The following is a 20049-nucleotide window of genomic DNA, read 5'->3' on the forward strand; positions in this document are numbered from 1 at the left end:
TCAAGCCACATAGATTAAGAAAGCTCCGCTAGTGAACAAAGCAGAGCTACCAGCAGTAATCCACATGACGAGGCAGGGAAAATTAGACCAAACATCAGCTGCTCTGAATGACTTAATCACACATGCCAGCACTATAGTAATTAAATTCAGATGCACCACAAAGCCATGGTTCAATGAAGAATGTTACGTCATGAAACAAAAGATACAGTGAAGAACATTGAATGTACAAATGCCTGCTGAAAGAAAAGAAGATAACGTATGACCTCCTCACTGAACAGAAATTAATTGCTGGAACACAAATGAATTGATCAAATGACTTTATTTGTTGGGAGACCCCATCTGGGTTTGTTTGGATGCTTAGTGCAAGTTTGTTTATTTAACGCCACTTTGGCGACTGCACATTGATGATAAAATGATTATGAGGACAACACACACATGCAGTCTCAATCAGAAAAAAATACCCAACCCAGCTGGTAATCAAACCTGGAGCTCTGTGATCAAGAGTCAACAACACTAACCACAAGACCACGATCTGCTGATGCTGAGACAGAAATGAAATGTTACATACTCCTAAGGTCCTTTAAGAAGCTCAAATTCACCTCCCTTGTAAACATGGAGCAATGAAAGCTACACTTCAGAAACCACCCTGCGGATAAAATGTCAAATGGCTTCACACTGCACATTGCAAGCAAACAAGTCATGGACCTAATTGCAGCCAAAGAAGTCAACCATCTTATAAGGAACAGAAAGAATACTAAGGCGGCATGGCCGAATGGGATATACAGGGAACACCTGAAGGATACAATCTAAGACCTGCCAGAACACCTGGCATTCCCATTCAATTAATGTCTCAAGAACAACTCACTTCCACGCTCCAGACACTTACAACTGTGCTCTAGAAAGGCAAAGACTGGAAAGAGGACCCAGACTCCTGTAGAAGAATTGCTGTATGAGGTGTTATGTTTAAAGTTTAAACTCTTCTCTAAACTCCTATTAGGCCACAGTGAACAAAGACTGTGTGCTAATATCCCAGTGAATCAATATGGTTTCACTCCAGGTAGATCAACAGTGAGCACTGTTCGAGAAGTCATTCAAGAAGTAGCAATGACTCAAGCACAACCCCCTACACCAGTGTACATGTTCTTTGTAGACTTCTCTAAACCATTCAGCGGTATTGACAGGAAGAGCCTCATCCAGCAGCTAGAGAATATACTAGGTAATTGAAGCGGCAAACTAGAAATAAGCAAATTAATTCTAGTTGCAAATCATGTAGAAATATACAGTGGCATATTAATGTCAAAAGATATCATCCAAAAAAGAGGAGCCCTACAAAGAGATCCAATGAGTCCAGTACTCTTTAACATAGTGACATTGGACATATCATAGGCACAAGAAATGTAAAACTGCTTATGTATGCAGATGACATGGTCATCCTCTGCAGGAGCCTAGAAGATCTACAAGCCACCAAGGAGACCAACAGATAGTGGGCACTAGAAAACTTGATGGAAATAAACAGCTCAAAGACAAAAACAATGAAATTTGAACAAGGAGGAAAAATATCACAGGTAGACCATCTCGTGTGGTGGATCAACATTAGAATTCATGTCCAGCTTTAAATATTTGGGAGTAACATTGCAAACAACTGGAACCACTTTCTCTCTGCATGTACAAGAGTGAGTGTTAGCTGCAACAAAAGCCATTTACGGCATCCCTAAGATGCAAAATGTGTCCCAGCCAACTGCAATAACATTATTCTAGCTCAAAGTTATGCCTGCTGTGACATAAAGAATTCAACTAATATGGACCTATCTGCCAGTGAAAAAACTAGAGAATGTTAAAGCTCTTTCACTCTCAAAATTTGCAAGAAATAGCTACACCTAGATAATAGTGCAGGGAACTTCCTTCGTAAAAGATATTGGACAATACGTTGTCAATCACCCAGAGATGCAAACATTCAAAACCATTATCAGTGGGAGGAGAAAGCCAGGGAGACACTGAAGGGAACCGTGGAAACAGGAATGGTTAATTCACATACCTGGTAAGGACCTAACTTCCAACTTGGCCACCTGTCCACACATTTTGCCACCCATGGCTTCCACTGGAAGATATACTAGAAAGAATAATATCACAACACCAAGGAGGACTGCATTTCTAAACTTTGCAACAAGTCATGCCCCAGATACCATGTAGTGAAGTGTGAAAACAGGACTGAACCACTAAGCACATTAACAAAAGATTGATGAAAGCCTAACTCAAACATAACTATACATATGTATTGTGTTTAATAAAGTTATTATATTTTGGTCCCAAGATTTTCCTGGCTATTTTCCTTTCTTTCTTTTCTATTTTACATAACTGTTTGGCTGCATTTAACAAAAGGCATTCTGACATAATGACAGTGCCGAAGTTTTGCATTAATGGTTAAAGATTTCTGGTTGCTGGCCTACAAGTTTTTTGTTGTTTGAAAAGCCACATCCATTTTCCTTGCTCTTGCCAAGTTAGATTCTTCGTCGAAAGCATTTAGTTGTGTTATTTCACCTATGTATTTAAATTTTATGCCTGGATGCATGCACTGATTCAGTTGGGAAGGGTACTACAATCCCACTGTATTCTCTCCTGAGGCAAGCTGGCCCACGACTGTTGTAACTGGTCCTTGATATCCTGGATAATGACAATGGGACAGAGTTGACATCCAAGCTGGTCCCACACACATTCTTTCAGGGACAGGTCTGGGGATCTTGCTGGCATAGAAGTACCTCAACACCATGCAGATAGTTCATAGAGACATGTGCCATGTGTGGACAAGCATTGTCCTGTTGAAAAAATGGCACCATGTTACTGTTGAATGAGAGGTAGTTCATGAGGATGTCCATGAGATACAGTTTTACTCTCAGCATTCTCACAGTCACTACCAGCAGTGACCTGATGTCATACCCAGTGACTCCTCACACCATGATGCAAGCAGTAAAACCTTTGTGCCTTTCCAAAATGTTGGAAGACCATACCTTCTACCCAGGTTGCTGCCATACACATTGACAATAGTCATCTGGACTTTGCAGAACCATTATCCATTGCTAAACACAGTGTGGTGCCGTTCATTGGCAGTCTATACTTCCTGGTCGTGGTACCACTCCAAATACAGCCATTTGTGCTGTGGTGTTAATAGTATCCTATGATTTGATGGTAATTCCCTAGTCTGGCTGGTTCTAGTCTCCAGCCAATGATTCGGGATGACACAATGTTTCAAGGAGTCTGTGTGGTGCAGATGTGAAGGGATTATCACGTACTTGGTGCACAATACGGTGATCCTCCATCATGGTGGTCAGAAATGGTTGAATAGAATCTTGACAATGAGTATACTTGCTTTCATGTTCCCATGCATTCCAATATTGGCTCATTGCCACATCTGAATGCTTGAAAAATCTAGGCATTGCGTGATTCAACCAGCTGGCCAAGTTAAGACCCACAAAGAGGCCCCTTTCAAACTCTTTTAGATACTGATAACATTGTCTCACATACGTGCATTGCATCTCTGTGTCCTTCACAATGCTCAATTAACATCTGACACTGTTCAGGTTACTTATATACTCTTCCAAGCCTGGTAATAACACTAATGCACTCTGATGGCCACTCTACCTGTCATAGAGTATTGCAGCTCTAATCATTTACGTCCTGTCAATGGTGTGTACATGTGCAAAGTTACATTGACAGCCAACCATATCTCGTGGGTGCTTCACTTTTTGTCAGGTAGTATAAACAAAAGTCATGATTGTTCGTCAACCTACAAATAAATAAAAGTCCCAACTGTGGTTAACTTGTGAAAAACTGTAATGCTCAACCAGCATTTACAACTGGAAGTATTACATACTCTCAGAAATGCACTTGAGAAATTGGCAAAGTTCACAAAACCACCGCATAAACGTAGAATCTAAAGTCTGATTCAGAAGCAAAATTTTCGCAAGTACATAGATACAAATAATTCTAAGCTCCATCAAAAACAACAGAAACGTGCAGTTAATCCACTGAGTGGAGCAACGGAACTCCTGCTTCTGGTGTGGTTGAAAACTTGAGTCCCCTCTCTGGCATTAAGCTGGATCATATATCCATGAGGTGGACTACCGGGCCCATAATCCTCTTCTTCCTCCTCGCATTGATCCTATCTAGTGTGATGTATACATTTCCAGGATTTGGCAGATTTTAATTTATTTAACTTAGTGGCCAGGTGCCCTTCCTGATGCCATGGTCATCAAGGTAATGTGAGGGAGGGAAGCATGTGTACCATCTCTGTGAATCATGTAAACTTTGTTCTGTGTGTTACTGTATTTTAACTATTTGTCTATCACATTCTCTGGGGTGAAATTTGGTAAGCAGCCCTGCATTTGCCTAAAACAGCATGGGAAATGCTAAAAAGCACTCTCAGGCTGGCCAGTATATCAGTCTACAGTCATTAATCTGCCATGCTTATTCACTCTAATGTGGGTCACCTTTGCTTCTTGCAAGCTGGCATGCTGCGCAGTAAGCTTTTTGAGCAGGCAGGTGTATCTGTCTGCTTTGATTAATTAAATGGTCTTTTAATTAAATTTAATTATAAATATTTTCTTGTCGCAGTATGATGTTGCCAGAAAAAGTGGACACATCAGAAGGTTTGTCTCACCAAGCTCTTTAATGTGACACCTTGATTGCTACTGTGTCACCCTTGGTTAAATAGTTATTAATGTTCCAAGATTAGTCTGTTATTATATTCTTCGCTCTAATAAACTCAATAAAGGTATGTTGACAATACATATGTGGTTTTGGAAAGTTTAGTGTATTGCACTCCTTAAAATTATCTGTTGTGCTTCTACATATCTTCCATGATTGCCGTGGTACAATCAGATAAGTAACATGCTTCGAATACTGGCAACACATGTGTTCAAATGACTAATATGGTGGAAGTTCTGGGCACATCAAAATTTGACATTATCACTTGGCCACCTGTCACTGGCCCACTTGGGACATGTTGACTCTGCTTTGCTCTGCAGCTGTAAATGGCTTTGTCATGCCCTCTATAGTACCTGGTGCACCATGCACTCAAGAGTAGGGACACTGTTCTGCATATCCTCTGATTTGATTCATTTGTGCCACTGTATGTACTGCAATCCTTACCAGTGTTAGAATATATGAAGGCACTTACCAAAACTTAATGGAAAGTGTCTTTAGCAGTGTAGAGCCCATGGTAGTAGCTATGGTCAATCTGTCTTCTGTGATGACAGCTACAGATAAGCAGTTTACTATTGTGCATCATTATTAATGGTAATATATTTTTGTTTTAAAATACTGAACAATTATTTTGAAATACTGTACTGTGAAACATAATTTTACTAATTTCAGGAAAGTCAGAAGATGAATGCAAGAAGCAGTACTATATTACCACTGGCAATGAACGTTCTGGGTAAGTTTTGTGTGTTTCAATTTATTTATTAGTGCTCTTAGTGAAGTAATCATTTGAGAACTACTCTAGCTGTCTTCATCAGGTGTAGGCATCAACTTGGCTGCAAATACCAAAACTTGGTGGAATCATCATGTTTACAAAGAAGACCTGGGATTTTTTGTGATATTTTTACTGGAACAGGCAGCTTTCTTATGCAGAATGAATTTTTCACTCATCGCTAGAGTTAGTGCTAGTGGTTAGCTCAATAGATACCGATTTGGGAGGATGATGGTTCAAATCTGCATCTGACCATCCACATTTAGGTTTTCCGCAATTTCTCTAAATCACTCCAGGCAAATACCAGGATGGTTCCCTTGAAAGTACACAACCGATTTCCTTCCCATCCATGAAACAGTCTGAGTTTTTACTCCATCTCTAATGACCTCAGTGTGTATGGGATGTTAAACCCTAGTCTTTGTCCTTTTTGGAGATTTGTCTTCACAGTTTTAGAGAAAAATAAATGGGTTTGAAATGTCTGCAGCTGCTGCAAGTAAAACTATATGCTATGCACATACTGTTACTGTCTCTCTGAATCGATTTCCGTATCACTTGAGTGGCACGACATTACGTCCTTCTCCCATTTAGCTGGCATCTCTTAGAGGCAGTAGTACCCCGGGTGAAACATGGACTGATGACAAAGGGGCTCAAGACAGGTCCTGTCAATAGCTGAGTTACGGTTCTTAGTGCACATTTGGTCTTTTGGTAACTTGTTGCTTCGGTGGGGATGGGTCTTGCACAGCTGGGGGCAGTGGTTGAACCTCCATAGGTTCCGCATGGTCTGTTACCCACCCTGTTGGTCACAGCACAATGGGCATGCAGGGGAAGCAGAGGTTTTACCCATGTCTTGTCAGGGGTGGAGGTGAAGAGCTTTCATGGGTAGTGTGTTGAAGCCTCGAAATTGGCAGTCTGGACCTGGGCTGGCTTAGAAGTATAGCTGACAGTGGTTGCAGTCTCAGGTGTCTGCTTGGGACCCAACAAGGTTGTCGGGGGCATAGAGTTATTCAGTTGTCACAGAAAGAGTTTATTTTGATATCACACATGTTGCTTTTATCTGGATGTTATTTCAGACAATTGATGCCCGTATGCTCAGTGATGACCTCTTTGAGTTCACACCAGAGTGTGGCCGTATCTGCGAGCCCAGGCCAAACAGCCTGTATAGCAGTGTGGGCATGGCTGCAAGGACTGAGCTCATGGGCTCAGGTGCAGGGGCTGAAAAAGGTGAGGTGCCTGTGGTCGTGCAATATCTTGGTTATACTACAACCATGTATGGCAGTGAATCAATATGTAACAAGGAAACATGTCAAGGTTTCCTCAGAAGTTGCTATTATCATTTTGTTCATTTTGACAAATCTCTCAGCTTCCACATTTGACACAGGATGAAAAGGAGTGATTTTCAGATATATTATGCCATTCCTTTGGCAAATGAAACAGAATTTGGCTGATGTAAGGTGCGGGCCATTGTCAGATGTGGTAGTGTGTGCCGTTCCATCTATGGCTAAGATTGGCTTTAGTGCTCAAATTGTTGCTGCTAATGTTGCTGGTGACATGTGCAAAGGTAGATAGAACATCAACCATAAGTAACCACATAGTCCCCTTGAACTTGCCTTGAGGTCAACATTCTCATGGCTGATCAGAAGTAGACTATGTGGAGAAACATCACACTGAATCCATCTGTGTATGTTTGCATGTTTCACGGGATTGGACTGGATGTTTTATGTTGGTGTTAATGCTTGGCCAATATACATGACACCTTCCCGATATCTTCATCCTTTCTGCCTCAACATCCCCCAATGTGCCTCGTCTAGTAGTCTGAGGATTGGTATCAGTAATTACCTATCCAAAGATCATTTAGAGTGTTATAGGATTCATCAGCTTAATACAGGGAAAACATAAGCCTGATATACAAACATATGAATATACATGTGTGTTTCATAACAAGAGGACAGGAGAGTGGTTGGCTGTGTCTTCATGAAAAGAACCATCGTGGCATTTGCCTGAAGTGATGTAAGATAACCACAGAACCCTAAATCAGGATGGTTAGAGAAAGTATGAGCGTGCATCCTCCTGACGTATAGTTCTCTTCTGTTTGTGTATACTTGGAACAAGTTAGCTTAGTAATGTAAAAAAAAAGTTATGTAGTGTTCATTTAACCTAATAACATAAAAAATGTTGACTGCACACAACTCCATACACTTACCACTGACTGTAGAACCTCACCTGTGCTGCCATACCTCTATTAAATCTCCATGCCTTCCCACCTGCCTGTTTGAAAAAGTGAGTCTGTATCCCCTCATGATAAATGAGATGTAAAATTCAGAAAAATTGTGAGGCATTAGTTTTTGCACTAGCAGGAACCTCTTTTTAATCATTATTATTAATGCCTATTTTGGATTCTCTGAATAATCTTTAACTGTGCAGTACAAAATATTTAAGAAGTATGCTTTGACTGCATGTTCAAATAAATGTATTTGAGTTATGTCTTTTATTTCCCCGAACAAATTATTATACAGTTTTAATCCCTAGTAAAAAATAGTGTTCACACTTTTTGTTTGTTTTTGCTTGGCAAATTTAAGTCCAAACTGGCTCGTGTTCCATTGCTATATTATTGACATACTCAGCAATTAGTTTTCTGGTGTGCACAACATACTGATAGATAAACTCACTTGGCACAGTAAGGAATGCCACTTTTTAAAATATTTCCTTACATTGAGCCATTAATAATTTTTGCTGTTATCCTTGCAGTCCTTCTCTGCAGTTTGAAAGTTCATTTATGTTTTGTACTTTTGATCCCATAACAGAATCCCATAGCTAAGAATTGAGTGAACATAAGAACAGTAGGTTACCACAAGGGACTGACTGTTACACACTGATGATACGACTCTAAAGGCATAACATGCTGAAAAATTCTCTTTGCCAGTATATTTGTGTGTTCATTGTATCCCAGTTGACAATAAATAATGACCCCTAAAACCTTTATGTTTGCTACACAGTCTACAGATTTATCATTTATGCTTAAAGTGACAGTTACTTTCCCTCTTCAAGCTGAAATTTATGCCATTTGTTATTTGTCTCCTCAACTAATAGTTCTAGTGTATTATCGTCGACAATAATATTTTTTGTAATCAGTACAAATAATTTTTTCTCCCTATCCTGTGTTGCCTGTCAAGCCATAACTATATATTTGGAATATAATTGGTCTGAGTATACTCTCCTGAGGAACATCTGTACTAGTATCTTTGGGGTCTGTTAATTGTTTCATTAAAATTTGGGGTCATTTGAAGTGTAGCTCTGTCTACCTTTTGCACCTTATTTACAAATTACAAATAGAACCACTAATTAGCTATTCCTCTTACACCTAGAGCCTTTCGTTTAGTAATATTTTATGGTCAGCACTCAAAAAAAAAAAAAAAAATGGACAGATCTAGAAATATACTTGTAACACAATCATCCCAGTCAAGACCTTCAAGTATCACTTTTTAACGTCTGTTATGGCAGACATTTTACTTCTGCTACCTCAGAAGCCAAACTGTGCTTCGCTAAGAATGTTGTGTTTATTTAGGTCACTTGTTGATCTGTCTTTCATTATTGATTATATTATTTTGAAGTATGATGAGAATAAGGAAACTGGGCTGTAGTTTACAGTATTTTCTGCATTACCTTTCTTTAGTAGGGACACAAGTTCTCTGTGCTTTAAATACTATGGAAAAATATGTGAACTAAAATACTCGTTTGTTATGCGTGTTAATGGAGTTTTTATGCTGTCTGTGCATGCCTGCAAACAGAGAATGGCTCCTCATCTAAGTCTGCTGACTTCTCATTTTTTTAATTTTTGTGTTGTCTTCGTGGCTTCTTTCTCTGTTATGGGATTCATAATCATTGTGCTGGCTACACAATTCACTTGTGGTGATACACCTGTCTCTGCAACACTCAAAAAGTAAGCATTTACAAAATTTGTTTGTTCTTGCGGATTTTCTATTAACCTGCTCCCATCTTACTTTTTCTGCTTTCTTGTTCTGTGATGTGTCATACTATTCTACTTTAATTTTTTTACATTTTATATAATTATAATTAAATGATTTTCTTACAGTAAGCAGTACTCTCCTGTATATCTTTTTGTAACTGTGAAAATAATTTAGGAACAGTTGCTTATTAAACTCATGATCAGGATTCATTAGTAGGTGTGAGGGGACATTTACAATTGAGTAGTGGACCAGTAATGGGTGTCAGAATGGAAAACAATGCCCATCACTGTATTGTACCATCTTACCTGGTAGGTTCACTTAAGGGAAAAACAACAAAATTAGTGCCTTGTGATCTATGAACAGGTGGAATTTTTTTCTGTACAGGGAAATATGAAATTTTTTTAATACTGTAAATAATATCCAGTGCTCCTTTCTCTGTGTGACTATAATTCACTTGTGCCACCATAAATGTTTAACATATGTATACAATTATAAAATCTTCTCAGGTGATAAACTGAGTTATGTTATCATATTGTCACAATGTTTCAATGAGTTCCGATCCCATCATCTTCAGGTGAAGTTTAAGGATGCTGTTTTGCCACCACTCAGCTGATCACCTGAGAAGATTTTATCATGAGGAATACACTGAGAAAACCTACAATCACAGGTTTGCAATTGGCTGTTCTGTTCTGCCGTGGGACTTGTGGGACTGAACAGATCTTGTCAAACACAAATTGTGGCACATCTATCACCAGCAATAGATATTTTTCTGGTGTAAATGTGGCTGGACACAAAGCAGATTTCAAACACCAGTTTCAAGGACATTTTGACAAGTGGTGGAATGCTGAAATTTGACTTCCTTTTTTTGGAGTTGATTGAGGGGGTGTGATATCTGCACAGAGTTCAGTTTAAGTTTTCCATAATAATTTATCTTGCTCAAGAAGGACTGGACCTGGAAATTTTTGGGTGTGTGGAGACTATCAGCCAGTTCAACTCGGACATTTATTCAGTGGCCGAGGTACTGAATACATGGCCTCTTTACAAAAGCATATAAATTTCTAAACAAAATACTATTATATTTGATATTGACTAAATCATGTATTTAAAAACCAAAGCCAAGAAAGGTAACTATACCATAAATGTTTGATTCAGCTGGTGAAGATACTACAAAAAAATGTTACTGGTCCACATCAGGGCTTAACAAGTAACTGATTTTGAGTGGGTGCACTGGCTCCTGCTTGGGCTCATGCTCACAAGTGGATTCAAAGTCATTGCAGTTGGAGCTGAGTGGTCAGCAAAGTAAATTCAAGCACACGCTGTAGTTGCAACAGCACAGGAAAAACACAAATTGTCAAGTGGGGGATGATCAATTTGAAAGTGGTGCCACATAATAGCAGCAATGGTGAGTTGTCATTGTGTGACACTGAGAATGTCTTCGCTTTTCAATCCACAGTAAAAGATATCTTATCCATTCACAGGAAAAGATTGGTTTGCAAAATACTTACTGTGTCACAAGACATTGAATACATTGAGAAAGTTCAGTTTGCAAAGACATTGTATGTGTCAAATAATATGGAGTTGGAAAATGTAAGGATTCGAGGTTTTAAAACTGAAAAGAAAGATCTTTGAGGAGCAGGAAAAAAGCAAAGAAATATGGTTTTGCTGTTTGTATGAGCTACAAAATTTCACTACTTTTAGAAAAATCCTTGTGCCATTCTATGGGTGGTAATTTCATAAATGAAAACTTGGTAGTTGCAGCTGAACATTTATGGTCTATTCGGGCCATCATCAAACATGATAATCGTACGTCACATACAGGATATGGCCGATAACATTCAAAGTCAGCTTGCAAATCTTTCTGAAGAGTTTGTTACACACTCTTTAGTACGCAGTTAAAGAGTTAGATATCAAGGGCACTGCCCAGCTCCCCTTGTTTTTCCAAGGCATGAACTTGAAGCTGGAAAAAATCTCTTGTACTTAGCAGCAATGAAGACTGTGACATCTGGAGCTAAAAAGTATGGAAAATATAGGTTTGTTGTGGATTTTATTAGTTTAAGTGTCAGCAGATGGAACGCCAGCAATGTTGGGAAATAAATCAGTATTCATAGTGCAACTGAATGAGAAAATGAAAAAACTAACAGTATGCAATGAAATCAGGAGTGTTCACTGTGTTATCCACCAGAAGAATTTATGTATAAATAATGTTATTTTGAAAAAGTAATGAGTAGTGTTGATGCAGCTAGTGATATATGGGAGCATGCACTTCAACACTGCCAGTTCAAGATTCTTGATGACATTGACAGTTCAGAAGTCTGCTGTATTACAGTGAGATATGTTGATTTAGTCACTGCCCATGAATGCCGTGTGTGATCAAGAACAGCCGGTGGTATAACCAGCCATCTGAACAATTTAAACACTTCACTGATTATGCAGTTTCAGATGACTGAGTTAAGTGAAGTGTACAACCACATCTGAAATTTAAGATAAAATGGGTTGCTGCTGGGCCAGGTTTATTTTTTCTATAATGGACTAATAACTTGTGACTTCTTTCCAGCAACCCCTGGAATAGCAGCTGCCACAAGTTACACTGCCTGCTAGACAGGTACTGTCACATTTTCTGAATTGGTTTCCATATCACTGGGGTGGCAGGATATTAGACCTATTTTATCCCAAAAGACAGCAACTGGAACTTCCTTGCTGGCAAAAAGGCTTTAACTTTGACTGGGGCTCTCTCTCCTCTTTTCCTCTGCTGCATACTTGTTATCTTTTTGTCTTGCAATCAACAACTGCAAATTAATGAGTAACAATTTGTCATTAAAACACATATCCTTCACAAACTGACTTGGAAGCCACTGGCATATGTCTAAACGAACATTTCTCTTAACATTTAAGCCTACCTCCAACATGATTTTGAGGACAGTTAAATTTATTGGAATAATCTATTATGAAGTTCCAAAAGACCACATTCTTGTAAATAGGTGTCGCCTGACCATATAAGTTGTTCTTCCTCCATGACAACACCCCAGCTGATTCTGCTAGTTTTATCAATCAAACTTTGCCTCACCCTCACTCCCCACTCCCACCCCCTTTTTTTCAGATTCTCCTGATGTGGCACCCAAGGACTCTTTTTCTCTTTCCTCAGCTGAAGAAACTATTGCATGACTGGAATTTCCTGAATGATGACAATGTGATTTTTGAGATGTAACATTTCCTAAACAACCAAAATGCAGATTTCTCCAACCAAGGTCTCTAAATGTTCTTTTTTTGTAGACCCAATGAGAATTACATCATCAAAGAAGCTAGCATATTGAAGTATACCACAAATAACCATATAGCCCATTGACTATAACTTGCCAGTGCCTAGTTCCTGAAGTCAGTCTAGTTCAGTTTTGAAGTCTTTTTGAGGTATCTAAAAACTCCACCTGGACCAAAATGGATTTTGTGGACGCTTGGTGCATTTCTCTTTTTAGAATGTTAAAAGACTACATGATCTACCAGTTAATTAATTCATATATCTGAACACTTGTAGACAAGCAGTAGGCATCTGCGACATCTGGATCAATGATTCCACTTGGCTTTAAATGAATACTTCATTGCCCCTGATATATTTCACAGTCCTGTTTCAATTCCTCAAAAGCCAGAAACAGTGGCAATGCTAGCGTGTGGTTAATTGGTTGTGATCAATGATATCTTTGCTATTGTAGTACTTGTGTGGTGGCCAGTTGCTGATCTTGACAGTACTGATACTGTTGTGAATTCTGCTGTTGTTACACATTCATTTGTTCTCAGTGTTGTTGCTGTGTTATTACTATTTACTGCTATTGGTTCGCAATTAATTTCGATAATGCTTGCTCCATTTTGTTATTTTTTGTGTGAATGGTGATACACATTTTATTTCAAAATTACCCAATCTCTGACCTTGGACAACAACAGAATGGCACTGAGAAGAAACTAGAAGTGCTAGTACACTAGTTAGTTAGGTCCTTGTTCCACCGGTCAGATATGCGATAAGTGTTATGATGTGGAATGTGTCAACAGAACAAACATAGAACACATACATACAACTCAATAAAAAATAATACTTATATGGCTCCATGATGGCCAGTGTTTTTAGTGACTGTTTATATCTACTCAGGTATTCTTGTATAGTATAGATGGAGTTGTTAAGGAGAAAGCTCTTTAATCTACATTTGAAAACACTTCTTCTATCTGTCAGACATTTTAGTAGCATATTTCACTCCTTTTTGTTCCAAAATTAGATTCATTAAAGGGTTATGCAGATCATTTTCCTTCTAGTTTTGTAATTGTGTATATCTTTTGCTCTCAGAATTAGATGGCTTGTTGATAGTGAATTCCATAAGTGAATAAATGATGATATTGGTAACATAAACACAGATATTCATTACATGTGTACAAAGTGTGCCACACACCCACGTGTGTTATGAAAAACGGCATACCCGCACGAGGGTGAACAGGAGATGCTGTATTTGTGACAGACAAAACTGGGGAGTGAACTGTGTTTTTTCATAGTTTAAAGCTTGCCTGTTTGTGCAAAACTATTCAGTAACTTTCCCAAAAACATCATTCACTATTTTCTCTGTTGATGCTTCTTTGCTCAGCTTTACAGCAATGCTTGTATCATCTGCAAACAGGACTAATCTTGCTTTCTGATTCAAATAAAATAGCAGATCATTAACATAAAGCAAAAGTAGTAGTGGGTCAACAATCGAACCCTGTGGGACTCCCATTGTAATTTTTTCCCATGCAGATGATGTGGCGTCCCTCTTTGTATTACTCCAACAACCTAAGGTAGCTTTCACCATTCTGTTTCTTAAATAAGAACTACACCAGGCATTTGCTGAATTGCGTACTCTGTAAAAACTTAACCTCTCTAATAGAATATTATGACTGACGCAATCAAATACCTTTGATAAGTCACAGAAGATCACAATTGGTGTTGTTCTATTATTCGAAGATTTTTTTTATGTGCTCAGTAAATTATAAATAGCTGACTCGGTGGAATATGGCCCTTTTGAAACCCAAACTGTGATTGACGAAGTATCCCATTACTATTCTGGTGGGTGACAACGCTAGAGTATTATGTAAGGAGCGACACTGGGCAGTAGTTATTGACATCTGTGGAGTCTCTCTTTATATACGGAGGCATAACAATGGCATATTTCAATCTTTCAGGGAAATCACTCTGAGTTAATGACCTATTACATAGTGACTAAGAACATTAAATATTATAGGTTTACAACTTTTTAGTGTCTTATTTAGGTATTATCCACCCCATATGAACTTTAATTTTTAGAGCTGTGCCGATCTTCCTTATTTCCGATGGGGATGTGAGATCAAGTTCTAATTCACTAAATGTCCTGTGTATTGCTTCTTCAGTATATTATTTTGCTTTCTCTTCTGAACTATTTGCATCCATTTTCTCGCCCCTTTTTTTAAAAGTAATTATTAAAAATATCTGATACACATGATCTTTCTTCTACAATGCTCTCATCCTCTTTAATAGAAATAATATTATCTGATATGGCATCTTTCTCTGTCTCTCTTTTAACAATATTCCATATTGATTTTATTTTTTTATCTAACCCATCAATTTCTGACAATGTGTTTATACTCTTGGATTTTTCTACAACTTTTCTTAATATGTTACATTACTGTTTATAATAAGAAAGTATTTCTGGATCATTGTGTGTTCTGGATACTTTGTAGAAGTCCTTTTTTCATTGTGAAGAGATCTGATACGTGTAGTTATCCAAGGTTTCTTTAATGACTTGCCATTATTACGTTTAATTATCTTTTCATGAAAGATAACAGCTTATCATAAGGGGGAAGTGTTGAGCAAGTGTTTGGTATATAAACATGTGCGGAATACTGTAGCTCAGCTTACAAACTCCTCATCATGAACCTGGCTTACCAAACATGGCACTGCAACACTTGGGAAAACCATGTAGGTATGAGTAGTTAGTCATTCTATCACACAAATTGGTCAATGCTCAGCCCACGCCATGCGCACTAGTTGTGCTGCTTCTCTTCTAGTGATTTACATGTTGCAGTTGTGGTAGCAAATCTGAAATTTGGCTGTTAGCTAGGAATATGGGCAGGGGCCAGAATTAAAGGGGGAAAAATGATGTCTTTTTAAAACCATTACTTAATCTAGGCTATATTCATTATACCAAAATAATTGGCCACCTCAATACAGCAGCTTGCATAGACAAGCTCCCATAGCAGATACTCAGAAACTACATTCTCTTCACAGGAGACTGGCAGTTGGCTGAGTTTGTACAATATCTTGAAGTGCCTATATGTATCACCATTTCATGGCACAAAATACAGAAGGTGTACTGCCAACTAAAAAAATATTTAGTTATATTTACTACAGTTTGGGCTCCATGGCACTTCCCTATCTTCACAGATATCCCTCACTAAAGCACATAACCTGCATAATGTAAATGTTAGCAACAACAATAATAATTCAATCTAGATTCTTAGCAGTTTACAGCTTGTCCATAGCTGAGGACTGCAAAATTTTCTGTCATGAAAAAACTCTGTGCTCTTCTGTTTTTTAAGCATCACTGGAAATCAAAGAGCTATGCAGTTGGTAGGATACAGAAATTCCTGTCCACCCCCTCCTCATTCCCCCTCCCTCCTCCTGTCCTTGCTGCCCAACTCAGATGAGTAATTGTGTCCCATGAAGTGGTGTCTTAAATCTTAGACATTATTTTAATGCACAGTTACTGCATGTTATTTCAGCATGCAGTCAATTTTCCTCATGCCAAAACTATGTAAATGTACGCAATTAACCAAGCTTCGCATTTGAGTGCTATCTAGTTACTATGTACAGTATAATTAAATTAATTTCCCTTTTCAGGGCTGGTGTAGTTTCAGTAGCAGTAACTGATCAGGAGACATCAGATAATATAATACATGCTGAGGAAGATGACAAGATGTCAGTATACAGTTGGAAGTTATCACTTACAGATGACTCGGATTGTTCATTGTCATCAGAAAAATTGCCTGAACTTCTGGACAGCAATTGCTCAGGAATTCACAGTTTTTACGAAACTACATTCTTGAGTGATACCGAAGCTTTGGATGAAAATTATGATTTGCAAGTGGACAAAAGTGTGCCGTATCTCAACATCAACCCTGACAGAGAAGATGAAACTGGACTGCCTTCAAGTGGGGAGGCAGAACAACCTCTAAACGCTGAACCTGATGTAAAGTTAAACAGGTACAAAAGTGGAGAGGCTTCACCAGATCAGGATTTTTCTTCACAACCAACTAAAAGAGAGAAAACTGATGTGAATTTAACCATTTTTAAGATTGCCACAGGTTCACAAATGGGAACTGTGACCTCAAGAAGAGGAATTCGGAGAAAGTTGTATGATAAAATGGAAAATCAGCCAATTTCCGATTCAGCTCACACTAGTGTGAAAAGTACAGGCATTGAAATCCTTCCTACTATTGCAGAAAATGCTGAGTGTGAAGAATTTGCTTCTAATATCGGAATATGTAGAAAAGAGATGCCTCAGAATCCTTCTGAATGTAGAAGGCTTTCCTCTGATGGGTCATTGATCTCATTTTCACCATTACAGTTCAGTGCTATTGTTGAAAGCCCAACACAGGAGAAAACACCGTCACTTGTAAATCCTGAAAATACGATGTCTCCAGATGAAGTAACACTTACACAGCTACTGCAACACTCAACAGCAAGAAGGAAATACTGGAGGCAAAGCAGTAGAAATTCTGAACGTCCCAATGTTCGACGACAGGTGAGTTTTCAAGTCTTCGTATTTCTGTCAGTATTTTATTTTCAGCTATCCTGAACATATTTCATTATCTTTTTTGTTGGTATACACACTTACTGATACAATCATTTATGAAAATAAGCGAATAATGTAGCATCTTCCTCTTCAAATTTAAAGGAGGACAGTAATCAGTCACAAAAATCTGTAATTTATTGCAGATCAAGAATTTGACAATAACATAGTCATCATCATTGTGTTGATGGAAGGGTTATATAGGCACCAACATGTGTTACCACTTTTCCATTTTTGATACACCTCTTCATGATAACATGCCTTGTACTTTATATACTAAAGTTTAACTCGTAGTAAACATTGCAGTAGTTGGTGGTGTTGTGGTCTGCAGTCAAATTACTTTTTGGATGGTACTCTTCATGCTAGTCTACCAGGTGCAAGCCTATTCATCTTCGCAGAACAGCTGTAGCCTACATCCATTTGAACCTGATCACTATATGAGAGGCATGGTATCACACTCCAAGTTTAACCCCCCTCCCCTCACCCCCCCCCCCCTCTCTCTCTCTCTCTCTCTCTCTCTCTCTCTCTCTCTCTTTCCTCCATTACCATATTGATGATTCCTTAATACCTCTGGATGTAGTGTATCAACCGATCCCTTCTTTGAGTTAAGTTGTGCCCTAAATTTCTTTCCTCCCAATTTTGATCCAGTACTTTCTCATTAATTGTCGAATCAATCCATTTAATCTTCAATATTCTCATGTAGCATCATATGACAAAAGCTACTATTCTCTTCTTGTCCGAACTGTTTATTGTCCACACCCCACTTCCATACGAGGCAACATTGCAGACAAATACCTTCATAGAAGACTTCCAAAATTTTAAATTTATTTTCAGTGTAAAGAACATACCTTCTTCATAAATTTTTTCTTGCTGCTGCCATTTTGCTCTGTATGACCTCATCACATCATTCATCATCAGTTAATTTACTCCCCAACTAGCAGGATTCATCTACTACTTTGGGTGTCTCAGTTCCTAATCTAATTCTCTCAGCATTGCCTGATTTGCTTCAGTTTCTTTCCATTACCCTTGGTTTACTTGTATTGACATTCATCTTATAACCTCTTTTCAATACTGTATCTATTCCAGTCAACTGTTCCTCCCAATCCTGTACCATCTCTGACAGAATTACAGTGCCACAGACGAACCTTAAAGTGGTTATTTCTTCCCCCTCAAATTTAATTCCTTTTCCAAATTTTTCCTGTTTTTTTTTTTCTTTTTTGACTCAGTGTACAGACTGAATAACATCAGGGGTAGGCCACAAGCCTGTCTCACTCCTTATATCTGCTGTTTCCTTGTCACGTTCTTTGACTCATAACTACAGTCTGGTTTCTGTACAAGTTGTAAATAACGTTTCACTCTGTACACTTTTATCACTGTTGCATTCAGAATTTCAAAGGGTATACTGCAGTTAAGATTTTCAAAAGCTTTCTTTACATCTACAGATGATATAAATGTAGGTTTGCCTTCTCCTAAGATAAGTAGTAATGTCAGTATTGCATCATGAGTTCCTACATTTCTTGAGAACCAAACTGATATTCTTCTAGGCTGGCTTCTAACAATTTTTCCATTCTTCTGTAGATAATTTGTGTCAGTATTCAGCAACCACAATTTCTTAGACTGTTAGTTTGATAATATTTAGCTGCCTTTTGTGATGGAGTTATTACATTCTTCTTGATGTCTAAAGGTATTTCACCTGCCTCGTATATCTTGCACGACAGGTGGAATAGTTTTGCCATGGCTGTCTGCCAAGGATCTCAATAATTCAGATGGAATAGCATTTAATCCAGTGGTCTTATTTTCACTAAGATCTTTCAGTGCTCTGTCAATTTGCAGACAAATAATGTATCCAGTATTTAAAAGTTGAAACACTTCTATTGCCAGGAAATGGAACATTTTCCATAAAATTTAGTGCATGTAAAATAGTATTACATGGCCAAAATGTAGGAAATCCCAATGGTGAGACAGCTGTGTCTGAAGCGTGGGGCAGATAGCCTACTCATTTCAAAAGTTTTGTGTAGCTGGTTTCAGGAATGATGAATAGCATGCTACATAACTATTTAATATTAAATATATGATATATATATTGTTTTCTTTATTTAATATAAGGCACTTCAGTGTGTCTATAACAATTTATTGATATGTATCCCTTTGTTATGAAATGAAAATACTACTAGAGACATTAAGCTCGTGAAGCTAGTTGAACTGTGAGTTTTCTATATATCCATTTACATTTTTTTACTCCAAACAACTGTGCACTATATGCCAGATAATGTCGGTTTCAAAGCCCTCAACCCTCCTTGCGCACTGTCCTATCCAAAGATCAGAGGTTCCATCCCCAGTTGATTCTAGGATTATTTTTTGTCACTTATCACTTCTTTCACCTTTGACAGTAATTTTCTAATGCACAAAACACGAAGTTGCTCGATGGTTCAAAGTCCACACTAAACTATAGGCCTTTTTACAGCTGACTGGTAAGTCAGTTTAAAAGTTGGATGTGGGCAAACGCACACCACCTGCAACATTAATGTGCCCAGTGAAGCACAGCAGTATTCATGCCAGCCTTCAAATTAAGGATAGCTTTACTTGCTCAATATTCTAGCAAACAGAATGGAAACAAATTGTGTGTTGTTATGTATTTAATTTTTTTCAACTGTGTGCGGCATCATGAAAGATAAGTAAGATTTTCTTAGTGTCATTGCTGAAGGCAGAGTCTCAAAATGTTGGAAGCACGGAAGCAGTCTCTTTAATGTCTGCAGCTTTGTTGTAGATTTTTCCACAG

General features: G+C 38.2%; 1 protein-coding gene across 1 annotated transcript in view; it reads left to right on the top strand.

The window, feature by feature from the left end:
* The window catches only part of LOC124556559 (DNA polymerase zeta catalytic subunit), a 223577-nt gene that overhangs the window by 76270 nt on the left and 127258 nt on the right, over positions 1-20049 (top strand). The window contains exons 12-13 of the mRNA XM_047130515.1: positions 5371-5431; positions 16319-17222. Of these exons, the coding sequence (XP_046986471.1) occupies positions 5371-5431; positions 16319-17222 (965 nt within the window). The remainder of the gene's footprint in view (positions 1-5370; positions 5432-16318; positions 17223-20049) is intronic.

Source organism: Schistocerca americana, chromosome X (assembly GCF_021461395.2).
Source record: "Schistocerca americana isolate TAMUIC-IGC-003095 chromosome X, iqSchAmer2.1, whole genome shotgun sequence".
NCBI lineage: Eukaryota > Metazoa > Arthropoda > Insecta > Orthoptera > Acrididae > Schistocerca > Schistocerca americana.